This window comes from Sturnira hondurensis, unplaced genomic scaffold (genome assembly GCF_014824575.4).
Source record: "Sturnira hondurensis isolate 20B ecotype Veracruz unplaced genomic scaffold, ASM1482457v3 Scaffold0008196, whole genome shotgun sequence".
NCBI classification, from domain to species: Eukaryota; Metazoa; Chordata; class Mammalia; order Chiroptera; family Phyllostomidae; genus Sturnira; species Sturnira hondurensis.
Window position 1 is genome coordinate 7,134,599 of NW_028080827.1, and position 27,752 is coordinate 7,162,350.

Sequence of the window (27,752 nt, forward strand, 5' to 3'; positions counted from 1 at the left end):
AAATCGAGATAAAGAAGAAAATAAAGACCACCTAGAGAACCCATCCTCTTCAGTCAACCTACATTACCATATGATACATATATTACAACTTAATAATATAGGGAAACCCAAATAAAGAGATGTTTTTGTCATGAGAAACAATTACACTGCCTTGGTTACAACAATTTCATGGAGAAAATAAAATGGTTAGAGGTTAATGAATTCACAACAAATCCAAATTCAGAAATGAGGTCCACTAGCAACATGTTTATCTTGTGCTTCCTGATAAAAACAAACTAAGATTTGCTGGGTATACACGCGTCCTTCGTCCGAGCCACGTGCTAAGTGTGACTGGAGGTGGAACGCCCGGCCCGCGCAGCCCCGACCCTCACTGCACCTTGTCAGCAAAGTGCTGGATGATGAAGGATGTAGTTGACATTCTGGGTTTTTCAAACAAGGAGTTCTTGTTGATGAAATTATTATACAGCTTTTGAAGCCAGTTTTCATCACTTCCATGTGGTAACTGGAAGAGAAAGCAAACCAAATGGTGAGTAAAGTAACTAGAGATGAGAGATGAGTGGAGATGCAAAAAAGTGCTCATTCTTTCTTTTTTTAAAAGTTTTTCAATCACAGGTGACATACAATGTTGTATGGGCTTCAGGTGTGTGACTCAGTGATCGGACATTACGAAACTAAGTGATCACCCTATGAATTTACTACCCATTGGACACCATCCCAGTTATCACAAAGCTATTGACTGTCTTCCCTGCGCTGCACTTACACCCCCAGGACGGCTCTGTAGCCGCCACTTTGCACTGCTTAATCTCCTCACCCCCTCGCCCAGTCCCCAACCCTCTCCCCTCTGGTAACCACCAGTTCCCTCTGTGTCAGTGAGTCTGTTTCTGTTCTGCTTGTTCATTTTGTTCTTAAGATCCCACGTATCAGTAAAATCATAGGATATTTATCTTTTTCTGACTCGCTTCACTGAGCATAACACCTTCTAGGTCAACTCATGCTGTCAGAATGTACGATTTCATTTTTATTTATTTATTTATTTATCTTTAGAGGGGAAGGGGAGAGGGAGAGAAATATCAATGTATGGTTGCCTCTGGTGTGTCCCCTGCCGGGAACTGCCCTGCAACCCAGGCATGTGCCCTGACTGGGAATCGAACTGCGATACTCTGGTTCGCAGGCCCGTGCTCAATCCACTGAGCTACACCAGCCAGGTCGATTTCATTCTTTTTTTACGGAAAAGTGCTCATTCTGATAGTTGGGACTGTAGAGTGAGTGGTTTTAGATCCTCAGCTCCCTTCTTAAAGCAACTCTAGGCGTGAATCTGTCATTGATCTCAACAGTCTTTAAAGTGATTTTATTTTTTATTTATTTACTTTTTTTTTTAAAAAAAAAGGTTTTATTTCTTTTTAGAGAGGGGGAAGGGAGGGAGAAAGAGAGGGAAGGAAACATCAACGTGTGGTTGCCTCTCACATGACCCCCACTGGGGACCCGGCCTGCAACCCAGGCATGTGCCCTGAGTGGGAATCAAACTGGCAACCATTTGGTTTGCAGCCCATGCTCAATCCATTGAGCTACACCAGTCAGGTCCTAGGGTGATTTTTAAATGGATACATCAAAGCCCCTTTAGCACAAAATGTTATAAAATAAAAGGAAATGGTCATATAGTGACTTAAAAAAAGATTTTATTTCTGCAAAATTTGCAGTATCTTTGTGTTTTTTTCCAAAAGAAGTCCAAAGTTTCAGGAAGAAGATGCATGTATTCCTTTACATGAATGTGACTTTATTTTCAGTTTTATGGGGAAAGACTGGGCACCTAAATGGAGTTTTCCCCACCCCAGCCCCCAGGAAGGCAGGGTTTTTTTTTTGTTTTTTTTTTTAAGTTTACTGCCTAATGAATAACTACCTCCTTGCCCTAAGATTGTACCTCCTCAAACTAAGCTGGTTGTAAAACTTGTTTTTGATACTGGTGATTTTAAAGCTACCAAGTGTATTCAACCCGAAAGCTGTGAATCCAATACCCCATTGTGTTCAATGACTGCTGCACACTTCTCTGTGACACTGGCCGCCTGGGGGTGTCTGTGGCTTCCTGGAGGCGACCTTGGAAAGCATACTGCCAGGCTGACGCACTGTAAAGCTGCTCCTCCCAGAGGGATTAAGAAGCGAAAACCTCTGAGAGACCTCTCCTCTCCTAGTATATGGTGTTGATTTTTCAGCTGCCCCTCCCGATGGATGACTCACGGAATCAGGAAGTAAAGGAAAACGCACTTCTTGTTATTCATTAACAACTGGTGTGGGGTCACCTGCTCTTTCCACGTTCACTCTGCACACCCTAGGGACACCCTCAAAGGGCACCTCCTTGCTGGACACGACCTAAGAGGTCATGCATGTTACCCAAGGGTGGGTAACACATGCGGAGGGTGGGAGGCTTGCCTCCCTCTCAGGTTCTTGCTCTGGGCTGCTGACCCAGCATTGATCCAACTGAGTTACACGTCAGGAATTTACATGTACATTTTTTAAAAATCCACTTTGTAATATGTTCATCTATTACTACTCACAAGTTGAAAAAAATTTAAAAATTACCATGCATTCTTCATCCAGTAAGTCCAAAATGCCCATTTTTGCTTCAATCAGGTCAATAACTGGTTGATTGTCATAAAAATCTATCAGAGTCCAAGGAATATCTTCCCTCATGTATTCTTCTTGTTCAAGTTTAAAGACATGCTGGGAGTCCAGAAGTTAATATGGAAAGTAAAACAGAATATTAAAACGTGCTTCTGAAGAGTAGGATGCCAGCATTTGGAGAGTGTCGATACACGACAGATTGGCAATGTTTACGGGGAACCCCGAGGTGCAGGCTAGGCCCCTTCCCTATGATCAATGCTGCCGAGTTCCTATTTTGGGTTTAGATATGTCCTCTTGCCCAGTCTGAGTGGACGCCTGCATCCTGTCACCTCCAGCCCCACAGACCCTCAGGGCGGCCCTGGGGGCCCTCCCTGCTCATGGCACTGCTGCTCTCCAGGGCAGAGGCAGCCTGCCTGAGAACGCTGGCTAGGGGGCTGTGTGAAGAGCCAGCAACTGGGAGAGCTTTGCTCACTAGTTGCTCGGCTTTCAGGATATCAGGGAGGCTTCCCCAAGGGCTGGCTCAGGCTCATCCTGGCTGCAGGTGGCAGGAGGGGCTGGAGCAGCGGGAAGAGAGCCTCCCACAGGAGAATCCAGTGGGCGCAGCACAGATGCACATAGGTGGCCGAGAACCAGAGGGTGCTTGCACAGGCCAGAGAAAGAGCACAGCAGTGAAGGGGCGGTGGGAACGCACAGTAAGACCGAAGGGTGGGGGCACACAAGACCCTCACGTGCCCTAGAGAATTATGGCACTGGGCCTTTTCCTAGGGCAGTGAGGGCCCAGGAAGGGGAGGGGATGAGCAAGGGAGAATCACGATGATACCTGGAAGGACAGCTAGGCTTGGGGGGGTTGGGGTGATGTCTCTGAGGACAGGACTGGAGGCAGAGAGGCCAGTCAGGGCTCAGTTCTGCTGTGGCTGGACATTCGGAGGGGGCATGCGGGACTCTGGGGGAGGAAGTTGCCCAAGAGCCACAAGGGAGGACAAGCATTAGGACACTGGGTCCATGGTGGTGGACAAACAGGGGCACTGAGGGCAGGTTTGCCAGTGGTGAGCTCCCCAAGGCCACCACATGCAGGGTCCAGCAGCATCTGGACCCAAGGCCACCAGAGTCCAGGGTCCAGACTCATGAGGCAGGAGATAGGAGACAGCCCTCACTCCGGCTTTTATGCTGACGTTTTAAGGTATTCCCCACCCCGGAGTCTTTCCACATTGACAGAGGACTCAAAAACAAAATTAAAAAAGGAAAAAGGAGAAAGTGGAAGAGGAGGGAGAGCAGGAGGAAAACGGAATTGCAACCTCTGATGTGCTGTTTTCAGGGGTGTCTTGCACATGCATTCCTCTGAGGTGTGTTGCAGACAGCCTGGCACTGTAGCCCTGGGGGGGGGGAGTGGGGGGGAGGCCTGCAGGTATGCACTTCAGCTACGCTGCATATCTACCTGGAATAAACCTTTGTTGTGGGTATTAAATGCTAAAGGTCCAGGGAGGCCTTGGGAACGCTAATGAGATAGAAAGTTGTAATAGGGTGAAATTTCCTGTTGATACATGGACTAATTCTGGGGTAAGGGAAGGACAGAAAAGGAACTCTTACTGAATAGGACTCAACATTGGGCCTTCTCACTGCATTGGGAGGCAGAGAGGAAACTGAGACTCAGAGCGCCGCGGCCCCAGAGGAAGCAGGCGGCAGAACTGAGATTCAAACCCAGGTCAGTTTGGGCAAACGTGCATACTCTGACTTCCAGTCAGGATGGAGGCGTAGGCAGACACACTTTGCCTCCTCACACAACCATGGAGAGAGTTACAACAAACAAGTAACAACCAGAACCATTAGAAAATTGAGCTGCATGTAAGTCGGATAACCGAGGATTTATGGAGGTCACATTCATCCAGATGGGTAGGAGGGATGGACTCACGGAGACAGGAGAGGCGGTGGCAGTGGGTGGTGGGGGTAGAAAGGGCAGGCCCACATTCGTGTGTGGTGGATGAAAATTGGGAGGGACACCTTGGTGGCAAGCGATCCCAGCCCCAGGCCAGACCTCACAGCCAAGGTTCCAGCACCAGGCAGATAAATAGCCATAACTGCTGAATGTAAAAACCAGTGGGTGTTGGGGTAGTGGAAGAGACTGCTGGATTTTCAGAAGAGTTCGTTTAAAGGGCCTGCTTGGACTTACAAGGTATTTATAATCCCACTCTGGGATTCACCACCAGGGCAACAGCTGGAAGGGCACCAGCTGCATATGGGCAGTGGCTGAAGAGACTGGAAATGGGGCAAGTGCTGGGCAACCCCCCAGAAGTTGGGTAGCGGCACAGTCCCCTCTTCGAACCCTCCCCCCACACAGAGCCACAACGTGGTGAAGCAGGTTGCCCCACCCTGGCGATTACCTAAGGCTCCACCCCACATAATTTACAGGTGCCTTTTACAGGGAGTCAAAGCAACTCCATCTAATACACAGAAACAAACACGGGGAGGCTGCAAAATTGAGGAGACAAAGAAATATAGCCCAAATGAAAGAACAGAACAAAACCCCAGAAAAAGAACTAAATGAAAGAAATAGACAACCTATCATATGCAGAGTCCAAAACACTGGTGATCAGGATGCTCACAGAAATTATTGAGTATGGCAACAACATAAAGGAATAAATGAAGGCTACACTAAGTGAGATAAAGAAAAACCCACAGGGAACCAACAGTGGAGGGGAGGGAGCTGAGAATCAGACCAATGATTTGGAACACAAGGAAGGAATAAGCATTCAGCCAGAACAGCAGGAAGTGAAAAGAATTCAAAACAATGAAGATAGGCTTAGGAACCTCTGGGACAACTTCAAACATACCAACATCCAAATCATAAGGGTGCAAGAAGAAGAAGAGAAAGAGCAAGAAATTGAAAACTTATTTGAAAAAAAACAAAGAAGGAAAACTTCCCTAATTTAGTGAAAGAAATAGATATATAAGTCCAGGAAGCACAGAGAGTCCCAAACAAGTTGGACCCAAAGAAGCACACACCAAGACACATCATAATTAAAATGCCAAAGGTTAGCCCTGGCTGGTGTAGCTCAGTGGATTGAGCGAAGGCCTGCGAACCAGACTCTTGAGGTTTGATTCCCAGTCAGGGCACATGCCTGGGTTGCAGGCCAGTTCCCAGCACGGGCCAGTTCCCAGCAGGGGATGCACGAGAAGCAACCATACATTGATGTTTCTCTTCCTCTCTCCTTCCCTTCCCCTCTAAAGATAAATAAATGAAATATTTTTTTAAAAATGCCAAAGGTTAAAGATAAAGAGAGAATCTTAAAAGCAGAAAGAGAAGAGTTACCTACAAAGGAGTTCCCATAAGTTATCAGCTGATTTCTCAAAAGAAACTTTGTGGGCAGGAAGGGTCTGGCAAGAAGTATTCAAAGTGAAAAGTGATGGAAAGCAAGGACCTACAACCTAGATGACTCTATCCAGCAAAGCTATCATTTTGAATAGAAAGGCAGATAAAGTGCTTCCCAGACAAGGTAATATTAAAGGAGTTCACCAGCAATAAGCCATTCTTATATAAAATGTTAAAGGGACTTACCTAAGACAAAGAAGAAGATCAAAACTATGAACATTAAAAGGGCAACAAATTCACAACTATCAACAACTGAATCTAAATAAACTAAGCAAGCAGCCAGAACAGGAACAAAATCACGGAGGTGGAGATCATGTGGAGGGTTATCAGCTGGGAGGTGGAGAGAAGAACGGGGGGGGTGGGGGGTGGGGGGGGGGAAGGTACAGGGAATAAGAAGCATAATCGGTAGGCAGAAAATAGACAGGGGGAGGTTAAGAATAGCACAGGAAATGGAAAAGCCAAAGACCTTATACATTTGACCCATGGACATGAACTAAGGGTGGGGGAATGCTAGAGGGAAGAAGGTACTGGGTGGAGGGGAGTAGGGGGTAAAATTGGGACAACTGTAATAGCGTATTCAATAAAATACATATACTTTAAAAAGCCCACGCTCTCCATGGCATCATACTATCTTTTCTTTGGAGTGTGTAGGAGAAGCTGAATTTCAAAAGGCAAGTGGGAGAGTTCACCAGGTAAAGGTAAAGGGGAGGGGGGGAGGGGAAAGGCCAGGAAGAGCAGGTGGGGAACAGCAGACGGAGCAGCAGGTGCAAAGATACAGAGTTTCACAAGGACATGGGGCCTTCAGGAAACTAAATCATTTGTTCTGGCTGCACAAGGGAGTCCGAATCCCAGAATGACAGATGAGGAACTACTGGAGCTGAAAAGTTGGCAGATGGCTCCAAAAAGATAAAAGAGGAGGGCGGGAGGCTGTGATTTCAAGATATGGCCATAAGGTGGTGCAGTGAGGCAGCAGGCGGCTCCGGGACTAACCAGAATTTGAAGGGTAAGAAGCCTGATGGTGCCTCTTTCCACCTTCCTGAGCACAGAGGGCTAAGAACGAGTTTTGGGGCAGAAAAGTCACCTACCAGATTAAACTGCTGTTGCAGCTTTTCATTAGCATAATTGATGCAAAACTGTTCGAAGCTGTTCACATCAAAGGTTTCAAAACTGAAATACAGTTTAAAACAAGTTAAAATGTAACTTGGTAGACACATATATTCATCGGTCAGCATTTTTGGACAAAGGTCATAGCTTAAAAGTTTGCTGTTGTCTTAAAGTGCTAACTATACCTGAAAGCTTGGCAGTCAGCTTATAAATCAGGTTGCTCAGAAGGAACCTAGTACATACAAAATACCTATCCTGAGGCAGGTGTTTAAATGGCCTGCACAGTAAGTAGTATGCATGATTCCGTCTGCACAGGGGCACTGACAGCCGCGTCGTTACCATCACTTGATAGGTGAGGAAATAAGACTCCAGAGGTTAGGAAACTTGCTTAAGGTCACACAGCTGGCGCCAGGCTGCTGTGAGCCTGCCTGCCTGACACCTGTGCTTTTGGTAAAAAAGCAGTGCTCTTGGGTTCCCTCCTCGTTGCTGGCTGAAAGGAGTGGTGGCGGAGTCCTGCCTCCCCCAGGGTGCTCTCATGGTCCTTGGAAGGAGAGGGCAAGGTTACTTGATGCCTATAGCCCAGCAGACTCCGTCAGGCCCAAGACAGAGGGACCCTGCCCCCATTTTCAGACTCTCAGTGGCTTCTCCAGAGCTGCCCTGGAGTTCATGCTCGAGGGCTGAGGAGGGCAGGTGACAGAAACAAGGCACAGACTGGAGAGAGCAGGTGACCGCCAGCTGTGTGGGACCGTGGCGAACAGGATTGTCCACGGGGCAGCTGCGACTCAGCTCCAGCCACTGCGGCCACGGATTAATGTGCTCGGGATATTGGATCACCTGATTCTCAAGAGAAGCCAGAAATCTGGACTTTCAGGTGAATTATGGGAAACATGTTGTTGGCTGAGCAAAACTCAGGCGCCAAGTTCGGGTGAACACTCCTGCCAGAAGGAAGTTCTCCCAGGGCTTAGGTATTGGCATTGATACACATCATTCCACTTGGCGCTAACACCACCGTCAGTGGAGGGCTGCGGTGATCCCATGGCCACGCGTGAGGGCCGCAGGAGACGGTGACCATCGCAGAGACTGGCAGCCAGCAGAGTGCCAGATGTGCAATGTGACCCCAGCTCTTGGTGCTTCCAAAGCTCTGGTTCTTCATTGCTCTAATCCTTAGGGGTTCTTGCCAGTGCCAGTCACAGATCCCCTGGGGGTGTCACTTGACTGAGCCAGCTTGGCTCAGTTTAGACTTCCTGGGCAGGCTAAGGGCCTCGACTTTCTTCCACACAGCTCCAAGGTGACTCCGCAGCGCTGACGGCCCCATTCCACACGCACTCCCATGGGTCCAGAGGTGGGACACTGCAGACAGGTCAGGGCTGGGTCTGGGGGAGAGTCAAAGATCCTCTCTGTGCTCCATGGCCCACAGCCAAGGCCACGGGCAGGGCTTTCTAGAGCAGGGGCAGAATGTCAAGCACCAGTGATTATTTTCCTGCCCCTTTCCCACCTTCCCCAGAGCTAAAGTTCAAAACCCATGGGAAAACCTAAATCTATGACTTAGAACGCCAGAAGCACATTACCTATGACGACACTTTACATTTGAACAATGCTTATGGCTAAGGTGTCTTCACCCAGAGGTATACAGTAAAGGCTAATTCTAAGAACGATTTTAAAGTCCTTATATTTAACTGAGAATATGGAGAAACAAAGCCACAGATAACCCCCCACCCCCACCCCCAAAATGATGTCTTTACCATTTTTCCCATGTGCTCTTTGTAACAACCCTGAAACAAAGGCCCCATCTTACAGATGCAGAAACTGAGCTTCAGACGCTCTGTGACTGTCTCAGGGCCACACAACCGGCAGGCTGCATGCCCATACCTAGGGACCTGAGCCCCTGGCCGCCACGACTCCAGGGCCGGAGGAAACGAACGCCCACTGGCTGGGGTACCACAGGCCCTCATGTGGTTCCCGCTGAAACCTCAAAGCCCACGACCTCACCTTTAAATGTTTTCAATAAGGTGACTCTTTGTTTGAGGCTGCCTGATTTCCAAGCTAAAAGGAGCTCAATTCCCTCAAAAGTTTCAGGGTGCACATGGAATAGGACTAATCCAGACACCAGCGATGTGAAAGCATTTACCCTAGGCAACAACACTGTTACTTAAAAAGGGGTGCTCATTTTTTTGGAGGGGTACCATTAACTCATGGGTGGCAGCGGAGATGTTACTTTTACCATGTTTGAAGAGGAATTTAATTTTAAAATTAGAATTTAACACATACTCTAAGAAGTTCTTGTGAATTTATAATTATCCCTGACTCAGGTTTGCACACTTAGCCCAAAAGTTCAAATCCCGGGATGTGACCCTTACCTACCAGCCATTCTCCTCTCTTGCGGCTCCTGGCACTCAGCGCCCCTTCTCTCCTCCCCACCCCATTTCACCCCCACACCCCACCCCTTTGAAGGGGTCACCCTCGTCTAATTACCCACCGCCCACTCCGCTGAAATCGAAGTCCCAAGGGGCAGGGGCCATGCGTCTGTGCTGCCTACTGGTCACACCCAGCACGGAGCCTGGCACATACATATTGCTGGATGAATGAAATAACATACCCTCAAAATACAGGTCTATTTTTAAAACAATTTGAAAGTGCATGAAAGAATAGTGAGTGAAATAGTACATGAAAGAATATAACAATCACCTATTTCTACCACAAAGAGACTACTGTGAAGCAGAGCTACCCCTTCTTACAAGTCTACTTAAATTATTACTGGCTGCTCACATACTTTTTTTTTTTTTAGAACAGGGAAAGGTAAATAATTTACTAGACAATCCCAGTAATGTATCAGTTATTTTATAACTGTTGACATATACTGTTAATTGGTAGTCACATGTATTAATTTAGGATTTAAATTAAACAAAGTAACTCCCTCGAGGTACCCTCTTTACCTGGGTTCACTGTGGCCCCTCCACCCCCTTCCCCAGAAGGTGGGGAGGCCGGGAGCCCAGCCCTCCCCTCTGCACGGGGAGGGGGTTGAGCTGCTGGGTGACTGAGCACACCCTGATCTGGGCAGAAAGGTCTGTGACGCCTTCCATGGGCGATCTGCCCCTTCTCCCGAGGAGACACCTGGGTTGGTGCTGGGAGGGGGTGTGGGTGTGGAAGGCCAGGTGCCACAGCCTCCTCGGAGCCCCCTCCATGCTGGCCTAGCCTTGGGCGCTCCTCTGGCTCTTCCAGGAGCACTGTAGTGTGAGTCTGAGCCAGGAGTTAGAAAAACAGGATGTGGCAAAGGGAAGGACGAGGAACAAAACTCCAATGAGGGGACTCCTGGAGAAGGGCTGAGGTGAATGTAAGACCCTCGTTACCCAGGAAAGGATGAGGGTTTAGGTGTGAGGGGTGGGCTGCTAAGAGGCCAGGGTTTGGGTCCTCCTCCAGCCCTCGAGCTGGGGCGAGGTGCAGGGCCTCTGGGACTGTCATCCCCTGTGACACGGGCAAGGTGCCCCAGGATCCCCAGTGACTCACAGGGTCTCTGTCAGGAGACAGAAGTGGGAGGCAGCCTCACCCAGCACTGGTCCTCCCAGCAGCGGAGCACCAGCGAACGTTACTGAGCCTTCTAAGCCTTGGCTGCTTCATCTCCCAAACAGGGTTAATTCCAGCATTGTCCAAGGAGCAAGTGAGAAAGCGCATGGAAGCCCCAGCACAGTGGCTGGCAGCCGGTACTGACTGCACGTCTATTTAACACACCAGCCCAGGAGACGGTACGTGACACCCACACACGCAAAAGCTGCGACACCATCCTCCTGATCTCGTGGGACACAAAGGGGAAACGAGCACAAAACGATCCGAACACAACAGGCATTCCCAATCAAACGAGGAAAGATAGGCTCACTGAAGAGAGTCTTACCCATAAATGTCCAAAACACCAATAAAAGTGTGCTGCTTGCCTGAAAACCGCAACGCGTGGTTAATTCTCTCCACGAGGAAGTCGAACAGGTGCGCATAGATCTTCTTGGCCAGCGCGTCCCTGGCGTTGACAGCCTGGGGCCTGGTCATGGGCTTCACCACCGTCTCAGAGGTCGTGACGATTTTGCGATGGCACAGCCACTGAGCAACTTTGCTGCTGTCCAGGCCCAGGAGCTCACAGAACACCTTCAGGTGACTGTCATCCCCCTTTGAAAACAAACACGAGCTTCATCGGGGCTGCCCAGCCTCCTGAACCAGCACTGGCCCAGCCAGCAGGGACCCCCCCAGCAGGGACCCCCCCAGCCACCCCTGCCTCCCTGCTTGGCCTGTGGCGGATGGGGGCAAGCTGGCATGAGAATGACCAGCCTCACGAGACACGGTCAGGCTGGGAGTGAAGCAGGAGGGGCTGCAGTGGCGCCGAACCGAGGGATGCCATGGCCATCGGCATTCACAGAAATGATTCTCAGTATGCCTTCTATCCTTCTTCATGTGGATACTGATGAGAATAACTAAACGCATACCCCCTACCAAGAATCACTCATAGTATTTGCCACAGAAGACACACACATAAACCTACCTTTTGTCTCTGCAACAAAAAAAATCTCTCACAAAACTTACACGGTACTGCATTTCCAGAGAGGAAGTCAGCTCCACTGGTGTTTGATTCAGGTGAATGTCGGGAGGTAGGGGTGTCCTTCAAGCCCTAATAACCTGTAGCCCCCCCCCCCTCGCCCCGCCTCGTGGCCTGGCCTGGCTTGCCTCCCCTCCTTTCACTCCCTCCTCTGGAGATCCTGACATTTTTGCTATTTCTCAAATTACACCTCCTGCCTGAGGGCCTTCGCACTTGCGGCACTCTGCTCCTCAGACACAGCTCACTCCCTGTCTCCAGGCTGGCTCACTGCCACCACATCAGGAAGGAAGGATGAGGATTAGGCGACAGGAGGCCTTTTGTGTCCTCCTGCTCAGATTTCCCTGAATGCCCAACGTGAAAGCACCTGTCTACCCGCCCCTCTGCCTTTTCCTTTGTAACAGTCACCACCAGCTGCCGGGGCCTGTGATTGTTTGCTGTGTCTTCTCTCCTCCACAGATCATAAGCCCCATGAGGGGCACCCTTTTTTTTTTAAAACATGTTTTAAAGATTTTATTTATTTATCTTTAGAGGGGAAAGGAAGGAGAGAGGGAGAGAAATATTGATGTATGGTTGCCTCTCATGTGTCCCCTGCTGGGAACTGGCCTGCAACCCAGGCATGTGCCCTGACTGGGAATCGAACCGCGATTCTTTGGCTGGCAGGCCCGCACTCAATCCACAGAGCTACACAAGCGAGGGCACCATGAGGGGCATCTTGTTTTGCGTTATTCACTGCTGTTTCCTCAGAGTCTACAACAGTGTCTGGCACATAGCAGGTGCTGACTAAAAGAAAAAACATAAAAAATGCATTTTCCCCTCCTTTTCAGTTGCAAGGGGAGAAGAGGAGGACGCTTTACTCTCTGAAGGCAACTCATGGAAACCCTTGGCCTTCTTTTCCTGCTAAGCTGGTCTCCCCAGGTGGCCCAAAGTGCCTGGAACTAAAATGCAAAAGCAGGGGAATCCTGAGATGTCGGACTGATGACGCTCTGAACACAGGACGGTGAGACAAGCGAGCCTCTTACACTAACTGTGGATCGCTCACTGCCCACTGCTGTGATCTGCACATTGCCCAGGTGGAGGATGGCTGCCAGGGTCTTGAAAATATCCATCTGAAAATCCTCCTTGAAACCTGAAAACAAAAATTTTACCAAATTAGGAATATGGCATTTCTTCTCTTGCTTAATCACTAGAAAGCTAACACACGAATTCCTTTAAGACTGTGCCAAGAGCTGGAAGAGGGGACACGAAGTGGACCCCAGAGAGACCCCGGCTCGCTGTTCTTTCCGGTGTGGCCTGTGCAGAGGCACAGCATGAACTCCATAACCTGCGACATTTCCCTCTTTGCCATGGCCCCCAGGAAGTTTAATACGAAGATTACTATCCAGGTGACCATTTCATGCCACGTTCCTGGGAGAATCAGTGCTCATTTATTCTGTGATACACTTGCTTTATTTTAAACATGTGTTTTCTTTTTTGTTCATAGCTCCCTGGATTCTTTTTATGGTGAAGTGCTTGATAGACTTCACTTGTCCCCCGCCCCCCCCCCGCTCTGTACCCCATTCTCTGTCCCAGGGGGCTGGCATGTCTGGACCAAGGCAATGGGCTCTCAAGAACGTGGGCCTCTCTTTGGGTTTGACCAGTGAGGGCTGAGGCAGGAGCTCAGAGGGCAGGAGGAGAGAGGAGCTGGTCATCCTCTTTTCCCACATCGCTGCCTCAGGCTGACTCTGATGCCGACTCACGTAAGGCCACTCTCCTGATCTGGCACAGACTTCCCCAGCCTCCTTTTGGGCCCCGGGAACACCCTGTGCTGACCGGGAAAGAGCGGCTGGCAGCTCTGCTGCTGTGCCCAGGTCCCCACTGCCCCCCCCCACCCCGCCCGTAGCTCCCCTAGCCCCATCCACATTGTTATGGTCGCTCCCTTCATTAACAAACCCTCTTCCTTTTATCCCCGTGTTTCCCGCTGGGACCCTGACTGATGTGGGCAGATACACATTATGAATGCATAACAGATTTAGTCATCATGAGGGGATTAGTACATTTCCTGGAGCAAAAATAACCCAGACCAGCTACTAGGAGGGCCTTTGTGTCTGACTCCCAGAAATCACAACGGAGAACCTGCCAGTTGTGAGCAGCGCTTTGCTGGGCCAGGAGCCCAGTGCAGGAGTGGGGTGGCTGGGGGTGGGAGCCAGGTGGTGGTGACGACCCTGCGGTGAGTCACGGGGCCTGGAGGTGCACTCAGGCAGGTGCGGCAGGCTCAGCTGGGGTGAGGGGGGTCCGTGTTCCCTGGGCTGCACCGGACAGCAGCTGGAATACAGACCCTCGACGGCCCCCACTCCCTCCAAGCAGAAAGCAGCAGGCCCTAAATGCTGAGTAAGAGCCGCCGCGGCCCCCACTGCTGCTATATGAGGGTGCCTGTCATATTTCAACAGCAACTAGGTCATGTTCTTAAATAACTTCAAAACCTAGGCAGTCTTCTCTACTTCAAAGATTAAACGAAATCAAAGTGGCAAAAGATTTCAAACCAAAAACATACAGAAGACTCCAGGTCAAACTGGGTCTCACCATTTGCTGCCTTTCTGGTTGGAGCTAACACGTCCCTCGGAAGGACAGATCCCCTGCCAGAAATAAGCTCCCAGGCCACCACGGGGATCAACGACAGGTTAGTGACCAGGAAAAGCAACTAGGAATGTGAAGTTAGGGGGTCTCGGATCTGCCGCTCCTCCTGTGCGATCCACAGCTAAGCCACTGACCGACTCCACGCCTTCCAGAGCCCACACATGAGAAGCAACTTCAAAGCCACGATGGGAAAGAAAGAACATAAGCCCTCAGTTCAGTGGTTACCGTTAGTGAGACAAAGCCATGCAAAAACACTGCCGGCCCGAGTTAGATTTCAATGAGAAACACAACGGTCTGGTCCCTGGAGCCCGAGTCCTGGTCCGTCTGACTGTTCCCGGAGTGTTCTTTCTCTCAGAGATCTGGCGGGCCAGGCAAAGATCAAAGGATGGATTCAACGAGCCCAGCACAGAACAAGGGAAAGGGGCTTTGGATCCCAATGCATCTCCTTCTATGCCCTCGGGGATAACTGTGGTTGGCCCAGGAGCCTCAGGGGCGGAGCGGGAGGGGAACGGGAGGGGACTCCTGCCTGCCGGGCACTGTCCCAGCACTCCCCCTGCGTCGCCTCTCCAATGCTGACAACTACTCGAGTGAGTACTTGTACCGCTCCCCTTGCACAGAGGGGTCACCAAGGCCTGGAAGGGCTGGGAGACTTGCCCAGGGTCCTACTGGGTATGCCGCATGTGAGCAGTTGGATGCCAGGGACTGACTGCTACGGTACGTGAAGAGACCTGTGGAGCCCGTGAAGTCATCCCTGCTTCCCCTGTGCATCTGACGTGGAGTCCCCGGAGGGCCCCATGCCGGGCACAGAAGCCTGAGCAGGCCCAGACCGTGTCCTGGGCATGTTGCGATGCGGGTTTGCGTGCTGAGAATAGAGACCCTGCTGCTGACCCTGCCTGACTGATCCTCTGTGCTCTTTCCATAGCAAAACACAGGAATGGAGGAACCGACCAACAAGGACGTCTTTAGCAATCCCATTTTAAAAGAGGGTGATGTGCTCAAGGGTGCTGTAAGCCTGTATAAGACTCAAGTTAGGCATTCCACCCTGGAGGGGGTCTTCATCTCAGCCAGCCAACACCCAGGCACAAATAAGAGAACACAGCCAATGGGACCAGCAGTATGAACGAGGAATTCCCCTTGCTGGGAGGCATGGTGTCAGATGGAACTTTCGGGAATGATGTTCTGGGTCCGTGCCACGCCACACAGGAGCTGCGAGCCACCTGTGGTTATGAGCAGTTGAAAGGTGGCAAGGTACAGCTTTTTAATTCTATTTCGATTTAATTCAAGTGCCTGTGGCTGGTGGCTACTGTGTTGGACGGCACAGGTTTGGAGACCAGGAAATTGACTCTTTGCTGTGACATCATCGCTGTGGGGCTCACAGGGTGATGGCAATCTCAAGGTCACGGTGAGGCCCCCTGGTGCCTCGCAGGAATCCACTCCACAACAGCACATGAACCTCCAGAGGGGAATCAAACTGCTCCTGTACCCGGCACGGGGCCGTGGGGCTCGGACACTCCGGGCGAACCTAGATGGCGTCACGGACTCCACGTGTCTTTTCCCGTATTACAAGAAAACTCTGAGAAACTCATTGCCTATTCTCGCCGCACCCCCGAGGGCAGGGGTCAGCACGTTTTCTCACGAAAACGTGTAGGTGATGTCACAGTTAGGCAACTCTGCCACCATAGTGTGAGAACAGCCACAGGCCACACTTACACAAGCGAGTGTGTCCCTGTCACAATAAAATTTTTATTCTCAAAAACAGTCTTCAGTCTGTTGACCTTTGGTCTAGAACATTTTTAGTAATTCATGCAGTGCGGGCGTGTTTTCACTAAAAGTATACTGATCTCCAGTACGGCACGGCACCGTTCATAAACCACTTTAGACACGATCTCTCCTTCCTCACAGCATCCCTGACGGCTACTGCAGCGGCCACGCCACGCATGGCCCAGGCGCCCCTCCTGGCACTCACACCCTGCGTGGTTCCCTCCCACAAGTCCCGAGTCTGAGCTGGCCGTTTGGCTGCCTTTCGGTCATCAGCACACGGCAGCAGTGGGGCTGCATTATTTCTGAGGCTGTTCTGCTTGCACAGGGAGGCTGCAGAGTCTACTCGAGTACGTTAGAACTGGCTCTCGGAGGAGGCAGCCATACACGTGCAGTCCGTGACTGTGAGACCAGCACGCAGTGAGGGAGTCCACGGGGAGAGACAGGGAGACGCCCTCCCGGTACCCGCTGGGTGTAGCTATCCCAGCCCACACGAAAGAGGGAGCCCTCAGAGGACCCAGCCCCTGGTCGCATCTTATGAGAGTCCCCACTTGAGAAGTGCCCAGCTGAGCCCAGTCCACCCAGAATCACAGGAGATAATAACAAATGCTAAGACTAGAAGGTCACACGTTCAATTCCTGGTCAGGGCACATGCCTAGGATGTGGGTTTGGTCCCTGGTTGGGCCACGTACAAAAGGGTTTCTCTCTCACTGTGTTTCTCTTCCTCTCTTTCTCCCTCCCTTCTCCTCTCTCTAGGCTCTCCCTCCCTTTGTGTCTCTGTAAAAGCAATGAAAAAATATCCTTGGGTGAGGGAAAAAAAGAGAGAGAAAGAGATGCTTTAACAGACTCACGGACACAGAGAACAGGCTGATGGCTGCCAGAGGGGAGAAGGTTAGGGGACCGAGTGAAGAGGGAAGGGACTGAGAAGTGCAGACCGGGAGTTACAGAACAGTCACAGGGATGTACAGTGCAGCAGAGGGAATAGAGTCAATTATACTGTAATAACCATGTGTGGTGTCAGGTGGGCACTGGAATACCAGGGGGAACATTTTGTGAAGCATGTGATTGTCTAACCACTATGTTGTACACCCGAAACTAATTCAAAAAAATATTGAATGTAAACTGTAATTGAAAAAGAATTTAAATAAATTAAAAAATGGATGTTTTAAGACCCTGAGTCCAATTCCAGTTCCCTGCATACTTGCCATGTAACCTTGAGTAAATCACTTTCCGCCTCTGTGCCTCAGTTTCCCTGTTGTGAAATGCAGGAAATACTAGCATCTACCTCCTTGGGAGGTTGTAAGGCTGAAACGAGTTAATAAGGGTAAGAAGCTGCTCAGGGTGACACAGAACAAAGCTCCCATCAGTGCGCACCACTGTATAGTCGTCAGGATACCCACGAAGGCCATGTGGGGTTGACATTACACTTCGGAACTGAGTGTGACCTTGGCTTTCACCAGGCTCCCCTCTAGTGAGCCCAGAAGGGCTTGGGAGCGTCCACAGGGCTTCCAGCCCAGGCTGCCCCAGCAGCCCAGTGAGGCTGAGGACAAAAAGGTTGAGTGCTGGATCTTTTCAGGAAAAGGCAAAGACTCAACCACTTGGCCATAACTATGTTCTGATTGGCTCATTCTAAAGCTAGGATTTATTAGGAATCTTCAGAATACATGCCCGCTCGGTAGCCTTGCCTTTTAAAAAAAAAATGTGTTTAAGAAGGAAATGGCCACACCGTGGGCGGGGCGTCCGCACTCACCCAAAAGAGAGAAGGTCTTCTGGGTCTCCACCATGTCGGCCCGGTCATTCACACCCTCAATGGCGGTGCTGCCTCCCGTGCTCGTGTAATTAAATTCTTCCGCGCTCCCTGAAATCAAAAGTCAGACTGCTGGGCATGTAACACAAACACTTGGACGTACATGTTTGTCCAAAGGGAAGTTCTTAATAAGCTGTGCTGAGCACTCGACACACACTGTCCCGTTGATTCCTTTGAATTCCACGTTACAGACTCGGAAGCTGAGGCCCAGGAGAGGGACGTGACTTCTGCAAGGTCCCACACTGATGGCAGGCTGAGGATTTAAACGCAGGCCTGACCCCACATCTCGTGGTTTTCAGTCCAACACGTAACCATTTTGTCACACGGTTTTCTGTGTCAAATTTCTTACGAATGTCTGTGCCATAGACATTTTTTAGTGAGGTGTACTAAGTGTACAATGAACTATGCACATTTACGATGTACACTTTGGTGAGCTTTGATGTATGTACACCCTTATAAAGCCATTAGCACAAACAAGGTAATGACCTCATGGACATCTAATATTTGAATAGTAGTGTACCCTTCAGAAAGCTCTTTCAGGTCTGCTGTTCACATTCTGTTTATCATATAAGGCACAGATATTATCTTCACAGGACTTCATCATGACTACATATGATAGTGACCTTGAGTCATCAAGGAAGCTTAAATTATGATCGAGGTGCTCTGCCTCAGAAGGAAAATACGGCATACATATTAGAAAAATGACCATCCATCCCAGGACCTCAGATGAAAAAGTTGGACGACTCAGGGCAGTGACTGCTGGTTGTGAGCAGGCCGCACCCAGGTGGTTCCAGCTGCGTGGCCGCATCACCCGTGACCATTGGCAAGAGCCCTGGGATTGAAGGACTCCCCTCACTGGACCCAACCCACCCACCAGCCCTCATCTAACTCCTGAGAGGCACCAATTCTATCCCCAAACCCAAGGATCTTACATCTTGGGATAGGATATATTTCTTAAGTGATGTTACTAAATGAAAAAGAAATTGACCTAGAATTTAAAGCCCTAAGTAAAGACTCTTCTACATACCATCCACCACGTACCCAATTTAAGATGTTTAAATTCCGACTGCTGCGCTGATGCACAAAGCTGATAGAAAATGTGATAATTTCGTTCGTTTTCTGACTGTGAAAGAAAGACAAGTCCCAAAATTATACTGACCCTTTGTGAGTGAAATTGTGAAGTTTCTACCAGATGGTTATGATGGCTGATCTGGACTGACATCTGGGCCCTCAGGGACATGGGCACCCAAGTGCATCTGCTATGGTCATGCCTGCTGTGACCCACCCGCTGCCCTTCCCCCCCAGGGGTGGCCGGTGGCCCAAGGTGGTCTGCAGAGAAGGACCCAGTGCAAATGCTATTAAATGAGAATATTCTATGAAACGGAAATCATGGAGTTTGCCCTCACTGAACTTTTTAAGAAACCTGGCACAATCCAAGGCTTCCCGATGCACTCCTGCTGGGGGTTTCTCCATGTCACTGAAAGCAGAGCCTTCCTCTCCAACTCCCCTCACTAGTTCTAATCCCAACCTCTTTCTAGGCTGAAAAGCCAGTCTAACAGTTTTGCCTGTTTCAAACAGTCTTCATGTTCTAGAAAAATAAATCTGATTTTTAAACCCTAATGATTTTTCAGTACCCAAATTAAAAGTCATAATCTTTTCTCTAGAACATACAACTCCACCGATACTGCATCTACACATCATTTTTTGTCAGTATAGGGTTTCCTCCAAAAATGAAAAATAGAGCTCTGGATAACCCAGTGATCCCTCTTCTGAGTGTCTACCCCCCAAATTTGAAAATACTTTATTAGTAGAGATATATGAAATCATATTGTAAGATGGTGTCAAGCAGGTACTGGAAATACTGGGGGGATCATTTTGTAAAGTATATGATGCTGTATACCTGAAACTAATACACTATAATATTGCATGTAAATTGTAATTGAAGAAAAGATACACATACTCTCATGGGCATTATTGCATCATTTACAATAGCTAAGACATAAAGACAGCCTAAGTGTCCTTCAGCGGAAGACTGGATAAAGAATATATAGTGCATAGGAATTTCAGCAAAGATGGAGGTATAGGTAGACATGCTTTGCCTCCTCGAACAACAATAAGAGGGATAACAACCAATCTAAAAACAAAAAACAACTGGAACTTCTAGAAAATCAAATTGTATGGAAGCCCAACGACCATGGAGTTAAAGAAGAAACATTCATCTGGATAGACAGGAAGGGCAGAGATGGGCAGCTGGGGTGGAGAGGATGCGTGGTGGTGGGGAGTGGGTGGTCCCGCATTCACATGCGTCAGATAAAAACTGGGAGGGACAACTGGGGACCAAGCAATCCGAGCCCCAGGCCAGACTGCACAGCCTAGGGTTCAAGTGCCAGGAAAATAAAGCCTCATAGGCTCTGCCTGTAAAAACTAGGGGGCCTGGGGTGGCAGAATAAACTGCCAGTCTCTCAGGAAAGTCTGTTTAAAGAACCCACAAGGTCCTAGAGCACACACAAGCCCACCCACTTGGGGAATCAGCACCAGGGCACAGCTAGAGAGGCACCAGTCACATACGGGAAGTGAGGGATATGACTGAAAATGTCTGGAGCAAGCAGCATTGTTCCCTCTCTGACCCCTCCCCCCACACAGTGCCACAAAGCTGCACAATGGGCTGCTTCGCCCTGCCCTGGCTGGGCTGGTATGGCTCAGTGGGTTTCGTGCCAGCCAGTGAATCAAAGGGTTGCTGGTTTGATTTCCAGTAGGGACACATGCCTGAGTTGTGGGCCAGGTGCCCAGTGGTGGATGCACAAGAGGCAACCACACATTGATGTTTCTCTCCCTTTCTCCTTCCCTTCCCCTCTCTCTCTCTAAAAAAAATAAAAATAAAAATAACAGGTGCACCAACATGGGAAGTCAGAGCAGCTCTACCTAATACACAGAAACAAAGGGAGGTTGCCAAATAGAGGAGACAAAGAAACATGGCCCAAATGAAAGAACTGATCAAAACTCCAGAAAAAGAGCTAAACAACAAGGAGATAGCCAACCTATCAGATGCAGAGTTTAACACACTGGTAATCAGGATGCTCAGAGAAATGATTGAGTACGGCCACAAAATAAAGGAAGAAATGAAGGCTATACAAAGTGAAATAAAGAAAAATGTACAGGGAAACAACAGTGAAGGGAAGGAAGCTAGGATTAAAATCAGTGATTTGGAACAAAAGGAAGAAATAAACATTCAACAAGAACAGAAAGAAACAAGAATTTGGAAAAAGGAGGAGAGGCTTGGGAACCTCCGGAACAACTTTAAATGTACCAACAATCAAATCATAGGGCTGCCAGAAGGAGAAGAGGAAGAGCAAGAAATTGAAAACTTGTTTGAAAAAATAGTGAAAGAAAACTTCTCCAATTTGGTGAAGGAAATAGACATGCATGTCTGGGAAGCACAGAGAGTCCTAAACAAGTTGGACCCAAGGAAGCACACACCAAGGCACATCATAATTACATTACCCAAGACCAAAGATAAGGAGAGACTCTTAAAAGCAGAAAGAGAAAAGCAGAGAGTTGCCTACAAAGGAGTTCCCATAAGACTGTCAACTCATTTATCAAAAGAAACCTGTCAGGCAAGAAGGGTCTGGAAAGAAGTACTCAAAGTGTTGAAAAGGAAGGACCTGATCCAAGATTGCTCTATCCAGCGAAGCTTTCATTTAGAATGGAAGGGCAGATAAAGTGCTTCTCAGATAAGGTCAAGTTAAAGGAGTCCATCATCACCAGCCCCTTATTGTATGAAATGTTAAAGGGACTTATCTGAAAAAAGGAGGATCAAAACTATGAACAGTAAAATGACAACAAACTCAAAACTATCAACGACTGAACCCCAAACAAAACAAAGCAAAAACTAAGTGAGCAATAGAACAGGAACAGAATCACAGAAATGGAGATCACTTAGAGGGATACCAGCAGGGAGGGAGATGGGGGAGAAAGGGGAGAAAAGCTACAAGGAATTAGAAGCCTAAATGGTAGGTACAAAACAGACAGGGGTGGGTTAGGAACAGTATAGGAAATGGAGAAGCCAAAGAACTTATGTGTATGACCATGGACATGAACTAAAGGGGAGGGGTACTGCCAGAGGGAGTGGGTGTACCAGATGGAGAAGGGCAAAGGGGAAAAATATGGGATAACTGTAACAGCATAATCAATAAAATACACTTTAGAAACGGAATATATAGTACATACAAACAATGGAATACCACTCAGCCATAAAAAAGGACGAAATGTTGCCATTTGCAACAGCCTGAGTGGATCCTCGGAGTAGAGTGAGTGAAATAAGTCTGATGGAAGAGGATAAGAAGAACATGATTTCGATCATACACGGGATATAGAACAAAAAGCAACAAACGAACAAACAAACACCCAAGTAGACAGAAAAACAGACGCATACATACAGATGACAGAGTGGTAGAAAGTGGGTCGGGGAGGATGAAGACGGCACATACATGGCGACAGGAGGCTAGACTTCAGGTAATGAGCATGCAATATAGTACACAGATGTCATGCTATAGCACTGTACACCTGAAAGTTGTATAATGGTATTAACCAATGGTACCCAAATAAATTACAACAACTTTTAATTTAAAAAAATTTTAAGAAACAGAAAAATAAGCCAAACTGTAAATGAAAGATAGAAATCTACTCAAGTCACAGGACCATGCAGGTGTCTCACAAATATATGAACGGAAACAACTTAAAAAGTTGGGAGACAGGAGACTTCGTATTTTCACCCTTGCCTGAAAGACAACTCTGGACTTCTCCAGCAGGTAAGTCCTCATGTTGGCTCCAATAATCTGGTGTCTCTCATCAAAGCTGATCTCTGTGTATTTCCCGAACCGGCTGCTGTTGTCGTTGCGGGTGGTCTTGGCGTTCCCGATGGCCTGCAAACACAGGGCTCTCTTGACACGGCCCCATGAAAAAGGTCTGTGCATCAATGCTACTGGGGCTGCTTAGAGAAATCCAGTCCTGTGTGTTGGGGGGTGGTCTGACCTGCAGAGGGAGGTTGGGGGTGCGGGAAAGCGGCCCTAGGCTTACAGGAAGCACAGTGCCCCCTGCGGCTGCCACTCAAGGCTCTCCTCAGTCTTGCGGGGAGATGACACTGGGCAGAACCAAAAAGAGTGCAGGTTCTGATGTTTTAGGGCCCTGGGTCCTTTTTTACTATCTGAGTGATGCTAGAAATGCTATTTCATCTCGCTCTGTAATACGGGAAAAATGAGCATCTTACAGAATCTGGAGGAAAATAGTATGAAGTGCCTCAACTCATCCATGCCCCATATGGTAAACACTCAATTACAAGTCCACATCGTGCAGTCAACACTTACTTCTATCCTCAGCCCTCCCGCATTCAAAAGCTCCACTCACCCAACAACTGCCTCCTCCCATCGCCCTTACACTCTGAGCATGACTCTAGCTCTTTCACTTCTATTCTTGAATTCCATCCGTCCTGCCATGTCCCCTCCTGGCACCCTTCGTCTCAAAGTGCCCTTTATGCACACGTACTGTGCCTCCTGCCACCACCCTTTACTGTGACATGTATTTACGGCCCCCACTATGGGCCGCATGCCCTGCAGGCACAGGTGAACCAGGCAGACGTAGTCCTGTCTTCAGGGAGCTCACAGGCTGACGGGCAAGGCCAACCCTGACCAAATACCCACACAAAATTACCCATCGGGCATTTAACTGAGCGCTGCTTCCTGACTTTTCTATTACTATCCTGGACTGTGATTTATATTTCTATTTAGCTTTAAAATATGCTTATGTTAGAAGAATCTTAAAACTGGAGGTGGGGGGGCTGGGCCTTATTCTTTCCCATTATGTCCCATAGTATCTGGCACAGTGACTTAAACAAAATAGGTGGTCTGATAAATAGTCGTCGAGGAGAAAACAGAGAGAGGTCTAGAAAGCTAATGTTCTTGATTACTTGCTATATTTCCAAATAAATCCACATGGACCCTCTTTCCATTTTGCGAGGCAGCCAGAGCTGGCCTTTGGGCCTTCCCCCAGCCTTTCAGGTGCACCTTCTTCTGAGAGGGCTGTGTGCTTGCCCCTGGGTGCTGTCTGGCCAGCCCCACCCACACCTCCGATCGCCCAGGTTGAATGGATGAGTCTGTTGGAGGGGAGGGGGAATAGCCTCAGTATGTGGTATTTGCCAACTTTTAAGGTGTCGATACTCCCGGCATGTCTGATTTCAAACTACCATAGGTTTAACAGTCGCCCACAATGAAGTTCCTGAATATTCAAGCATCAGCTCAGGAATGTGGGTGCCTGCTGGACGCAGTTCTCCTCAGTGCACTGGTGTCTGTGGTTGAGGAACTCTCCCCTGGGACAGCGAGGTGCACAGGGCGCTCCTGAGATCAGATGGCAGGACTCCTGGCCCAGCAGGCAGAGGAGGAGAACCTCAGAGTGCCCCGCCTCCTTCAGGTCCCACCCTCACCTGGCTTGAAAGGGTGGGAGCTGTGGTTGTCAGGACAACACAGACACAATCCAGCCCTCCTCTCCAGCAGCCCAGGCCCCACTCCAAGCCCGCCTCCCACCCCACCCCGGGACACACCTCAGTGATGGGGTTAGACGCCAGAACCTTGTCCTCCACGTGTGCATTCCTGCCAGACTTGCTGACGGCGGCGAAGTACCTCATGGCATAACGAGCAGACACGGTCTTTCCAGCGCCTGACTCCCCGCTGACAATTATTGACTGATTTTTATTGTTTCTGAAGCCAACAAATGAAAGAATTTTTAAAATGTTCATTTCTTCCTATTAAAAAGGCAACAGGCACTCATTAAGAGAAATGCGGACAAGCAGAGAGGGAAACGTCGTTTCATCACACTAAGGTTCCCGGAATTTCCTCCTCGTCTTTTTCCCATGTGACCACGCTGAACACACAACTTTTGTTTCCTGCTCCATCTCCAAGTTGAGGGTCCCCAAGGCCTATCCCAGGTTCAATGGTCCACTGGGACTCACGGGACTCAGCATTCAGGTGCACTCATGGATAAGACTTATTACACCACAAGGATACCAAGTAACTCGGCAGAGGGAAAGGGCACGTGGGGTCACGTCCAGAGGAAGCCGGGCGGAAACGTCCAGGAGTGCTCTCCTGGGGGAGTCACGCGGGACACACTTAATTCTTCCCGCAATGAACTGCGACAACACGTGGGAAGTGTCTGCCTGGGAAGCTCACTAGAGACCCAGTGCCCAGAGTTTTCACCAGGGGCTGCCCACGCAGCCACCCCCTCACAGGCACCAAAGTTCCAGCCGCCCAGAGAAAGGCAGAGGCTCAGCATGAACCACACTGTTTACAGAAACACTTTAGGCTTCGGTACAATGAGCCACTCTTATCAATTAGGAAACGGTGGGAACCTTCCTGAAATCCAGGTCCCCAGAGGCCAGCCACCGGGCGTTGTTGCCAACAGAATTCTAGTGAAAGCAGTCTCAAGTCGATGTTAGCTCCTCTCCGCACATTCTCATTTACATATATGAAATCAAAACATTTAAAAGACATTATTCGGTGAGCAATTATTCAAAACTATTAGGCTTGGGAGCCTAAGTGTTCTGCAAGCCAAAATGCTCTGTTACATAATTTAGAGATCTTGAAAAACGCATCAAACTTTTCCTGTCAGAAGATTATGATGGTAGACCTTATTATAAAGCCATTTTATGGGCCTAACATGGCTGATGTGTCAGGGGCTCCATGGATACTTCACAGGGGGTAAAGTGAGCCTCATTTAAGCCTCACAAAGACCCCATACCACTTATGTCCATTTTACAGATGAGTACAACAGTGACCCAGAGAGGTAAAGTGACACCCAGGGCTCAGAACACACAGCCTCCTCTGTGAGGGCTGGACAGGACGTGAGAGACGGAGCTCTGAGTTCAAAAGAGGAAGCTAAGACTCAGGTGAACACCACCCCCAGTGTTCCTCGGCCGGGTAGAATGGGGCTGGTGTTATTAATGGTGGGCTCTCTGGACCCCAGGCGAGCCTCAGCAAGTCCCACATGAGCCCATGTTACATTTTGCCTACTACTCCAGTTAGGCAGGCAGGCAGACAGACTTCTGGGGAAAACTGGCTTTTCAAGCTTGAACCTGGCTCAGCCCTGGACACCCAGGAGCAGCCCTGGCCCTCTAGCTCTGAGCCTCGAGCTCTGAGAAGCAGCAGGGCAAACCCTAGATCACAGATGTTTCAGGGCTGGAAGGAAACTGGTTGTGGCAGAGACCAATGCAGTTGGTTATTAACTGGTAATTCTCTATCCAACATTCATTCTCCCCTTTCTCCCTAGGGACTATGCCCCAATTTTTAGTGGGCGCACTGCTGTCCATATGAAAAAACTACATATCCTAGCTCCCTTGAGGCTAGGCATGGCCATGGGAGTAGGTTTTGGCCAATGAGCTGTAATCACAAGTGGGACTTCTGGAAAGTCTCCTGAACTGGGAGGGGCACAGTCTTCCTGGGGACACTCTGTCACCTAGCTTATAGAGGAAAGAGCTAAGTATCAGCTTGGCCCTGAGGATGAGAGATCCACCCCAGGTGCAGGGCAGCTGTCGGGCACAGGTCCCGATGGTTTGGTAGAGGTGCCCTGCTAGCCCTGGCCTGCCCAGCAGACTCCTCCGCAGCCGGGAAACACACACCTCTACCTTGTTCAAGCCACCATTATTTTTTCCTGATTACAAGCAATGGCGCTTGGAATGGGAGCTCACTGAGCACCTGGCTCACAGATGAGGACCCCAGAGCTGAGGGAGATCAGGCGCTGTGGTAAGTCATGAGCAGGACCAGGCCTCTCTGCGAAATGAGGGTGATGAGGGTAGCTCAGCTGACCTCACTGAGGTGTCGGAGGGCCACAGACCACTGGCTGTGAAAGTTCTCTTGAAAACTGTAAAAGGATCTACAAAAATAAGGTGGTGTTTTTATTCTTCATGCATCGCAGATGAGGACACTGAGGCCAAAAGAAGATGGTTATGGGAAAAAGAAATTCCATGTGGTGTCAAAAGATAGGAGTGCAAATCCCAGCCTTTTCCAGGCCCGGTGACCTGGGCAGGCGACTCTCGATTCTGTTCACTGCCCAGGGGTCTTCGTCCCAGGCTACTGAGAGCACCCAAAGTGATGTGCAGGGGTGTTGCACGGTGACTGGTCCACAGGAGGCTTTTGATACATGTTGGCTAGCAAAATAAGAATTCCATGGGGCCGTACAAAAAACAAGTGGCAAACTTAGGATAAAACCCCAATTCGACAGCTGAAACCCGTGCTCATCTGCCATTAGAGACTGCTGCCCAGGGTGGGTAAGAAAGTTTAAACATCTCACAATGCACAATAAATCAATATTCCTCTACCCTGGATTAGCAGGACCAACTTTTAACTGCCCAGAAGGAACGAAACTCAGGAAACTCACTCAGTTTAAATGGGTGAATTACACATTGAGTTATTTGCTACTTGGTACAGGCAGTCTGCTGTACCAAGTACCCTCTCTGGTGTGACGGTCACGTTTAAGGAGACCAAGCCAGATGTTCCCCCCACAGTGAGGACCTAGCCAAGGCAGAAGCATTAGGAGAGCAAGAGGAAGCCCCGCCTGGCAGGGGGCTACCTGGCCATCTGCTTGTATGCCTCTTCTGCCACAGCGAAGATGTGCGGGTCCATGTCGCCCATGTTCTGCCCACTGTAGGCGTGGATGATGGCATCTCCGTATATCGGCAACTGCTTGTAAGGGTTCATGGCCACCAAAATGATGCCTGAGAAAAGGTGTTAGACGCAGAGATGGGGCCCCTACTGTCACCCAGGCCTCCAGGTTCTTTTTGACAAACCCCAGCTCTGCCACTTGCTAAACCTTCTGTGTGGCTTCGGGCAGGTCACTTGGTGCCCTGGCTCAGTTCCCCGATGCCACCT

At 49.2% G+C, this 27,752-nt stretch overlaps 1 protein-coding gene across 3 annotated transcripts in view; it reads right to left on the reverse strand.

The window, feature by feature from the left end:
* MYO5C (myosin VC) overlaps window positions 1–27,752 on the reverse strand; it is an 89,777-nt gene that overhangs the window by 46,221 nt on the left and 15,804 nt on the right. For all 3 annotated transcript variants that reach the window (XM_037054652.1, XM_037054651.1, XM_037054653.1), the window contains exons 4-13: window positions 27,454–27,598; window positions 24,434–24,590; window positions 22,620–22,763; window positions 18,883–18,964; window positions 17,785–17,892; window positions 12,683–12,789; window positions 10,974–11,239; window positions 7,069–7,150; window positions 2,575–2,715; window positions 377–502 (exon numbers count right to left, since the gene is read on the reverse strand). In XM_037054652.1, coding sequence (XP_036910547.1) covers window positions 377–502; window positions 2,575–2,715; window positions 7,069–7,150; window positions 10,974–11,239; window positions 12,683–12,789; window positions 17,785–17,892; window positions 18,883–18,964; window positions 22,620–22,763; window positions 24,434–24,590; window positions 27,454–27,598 — 1,358 coding nt within the window. The remainder of the gene's footprint in view (window positions 1–376; window positions 503–2,574; window positions 2,716–7,068; window positions 7,151–10,973; window positions 11,240–12,682; window positions 12,790–17,784; window positions 17,893–18,882; window positions 18,965–22,619; window positions 22,764–24,433; window positions 24,591–27,453; window positions 27,599–27,752) is intronic.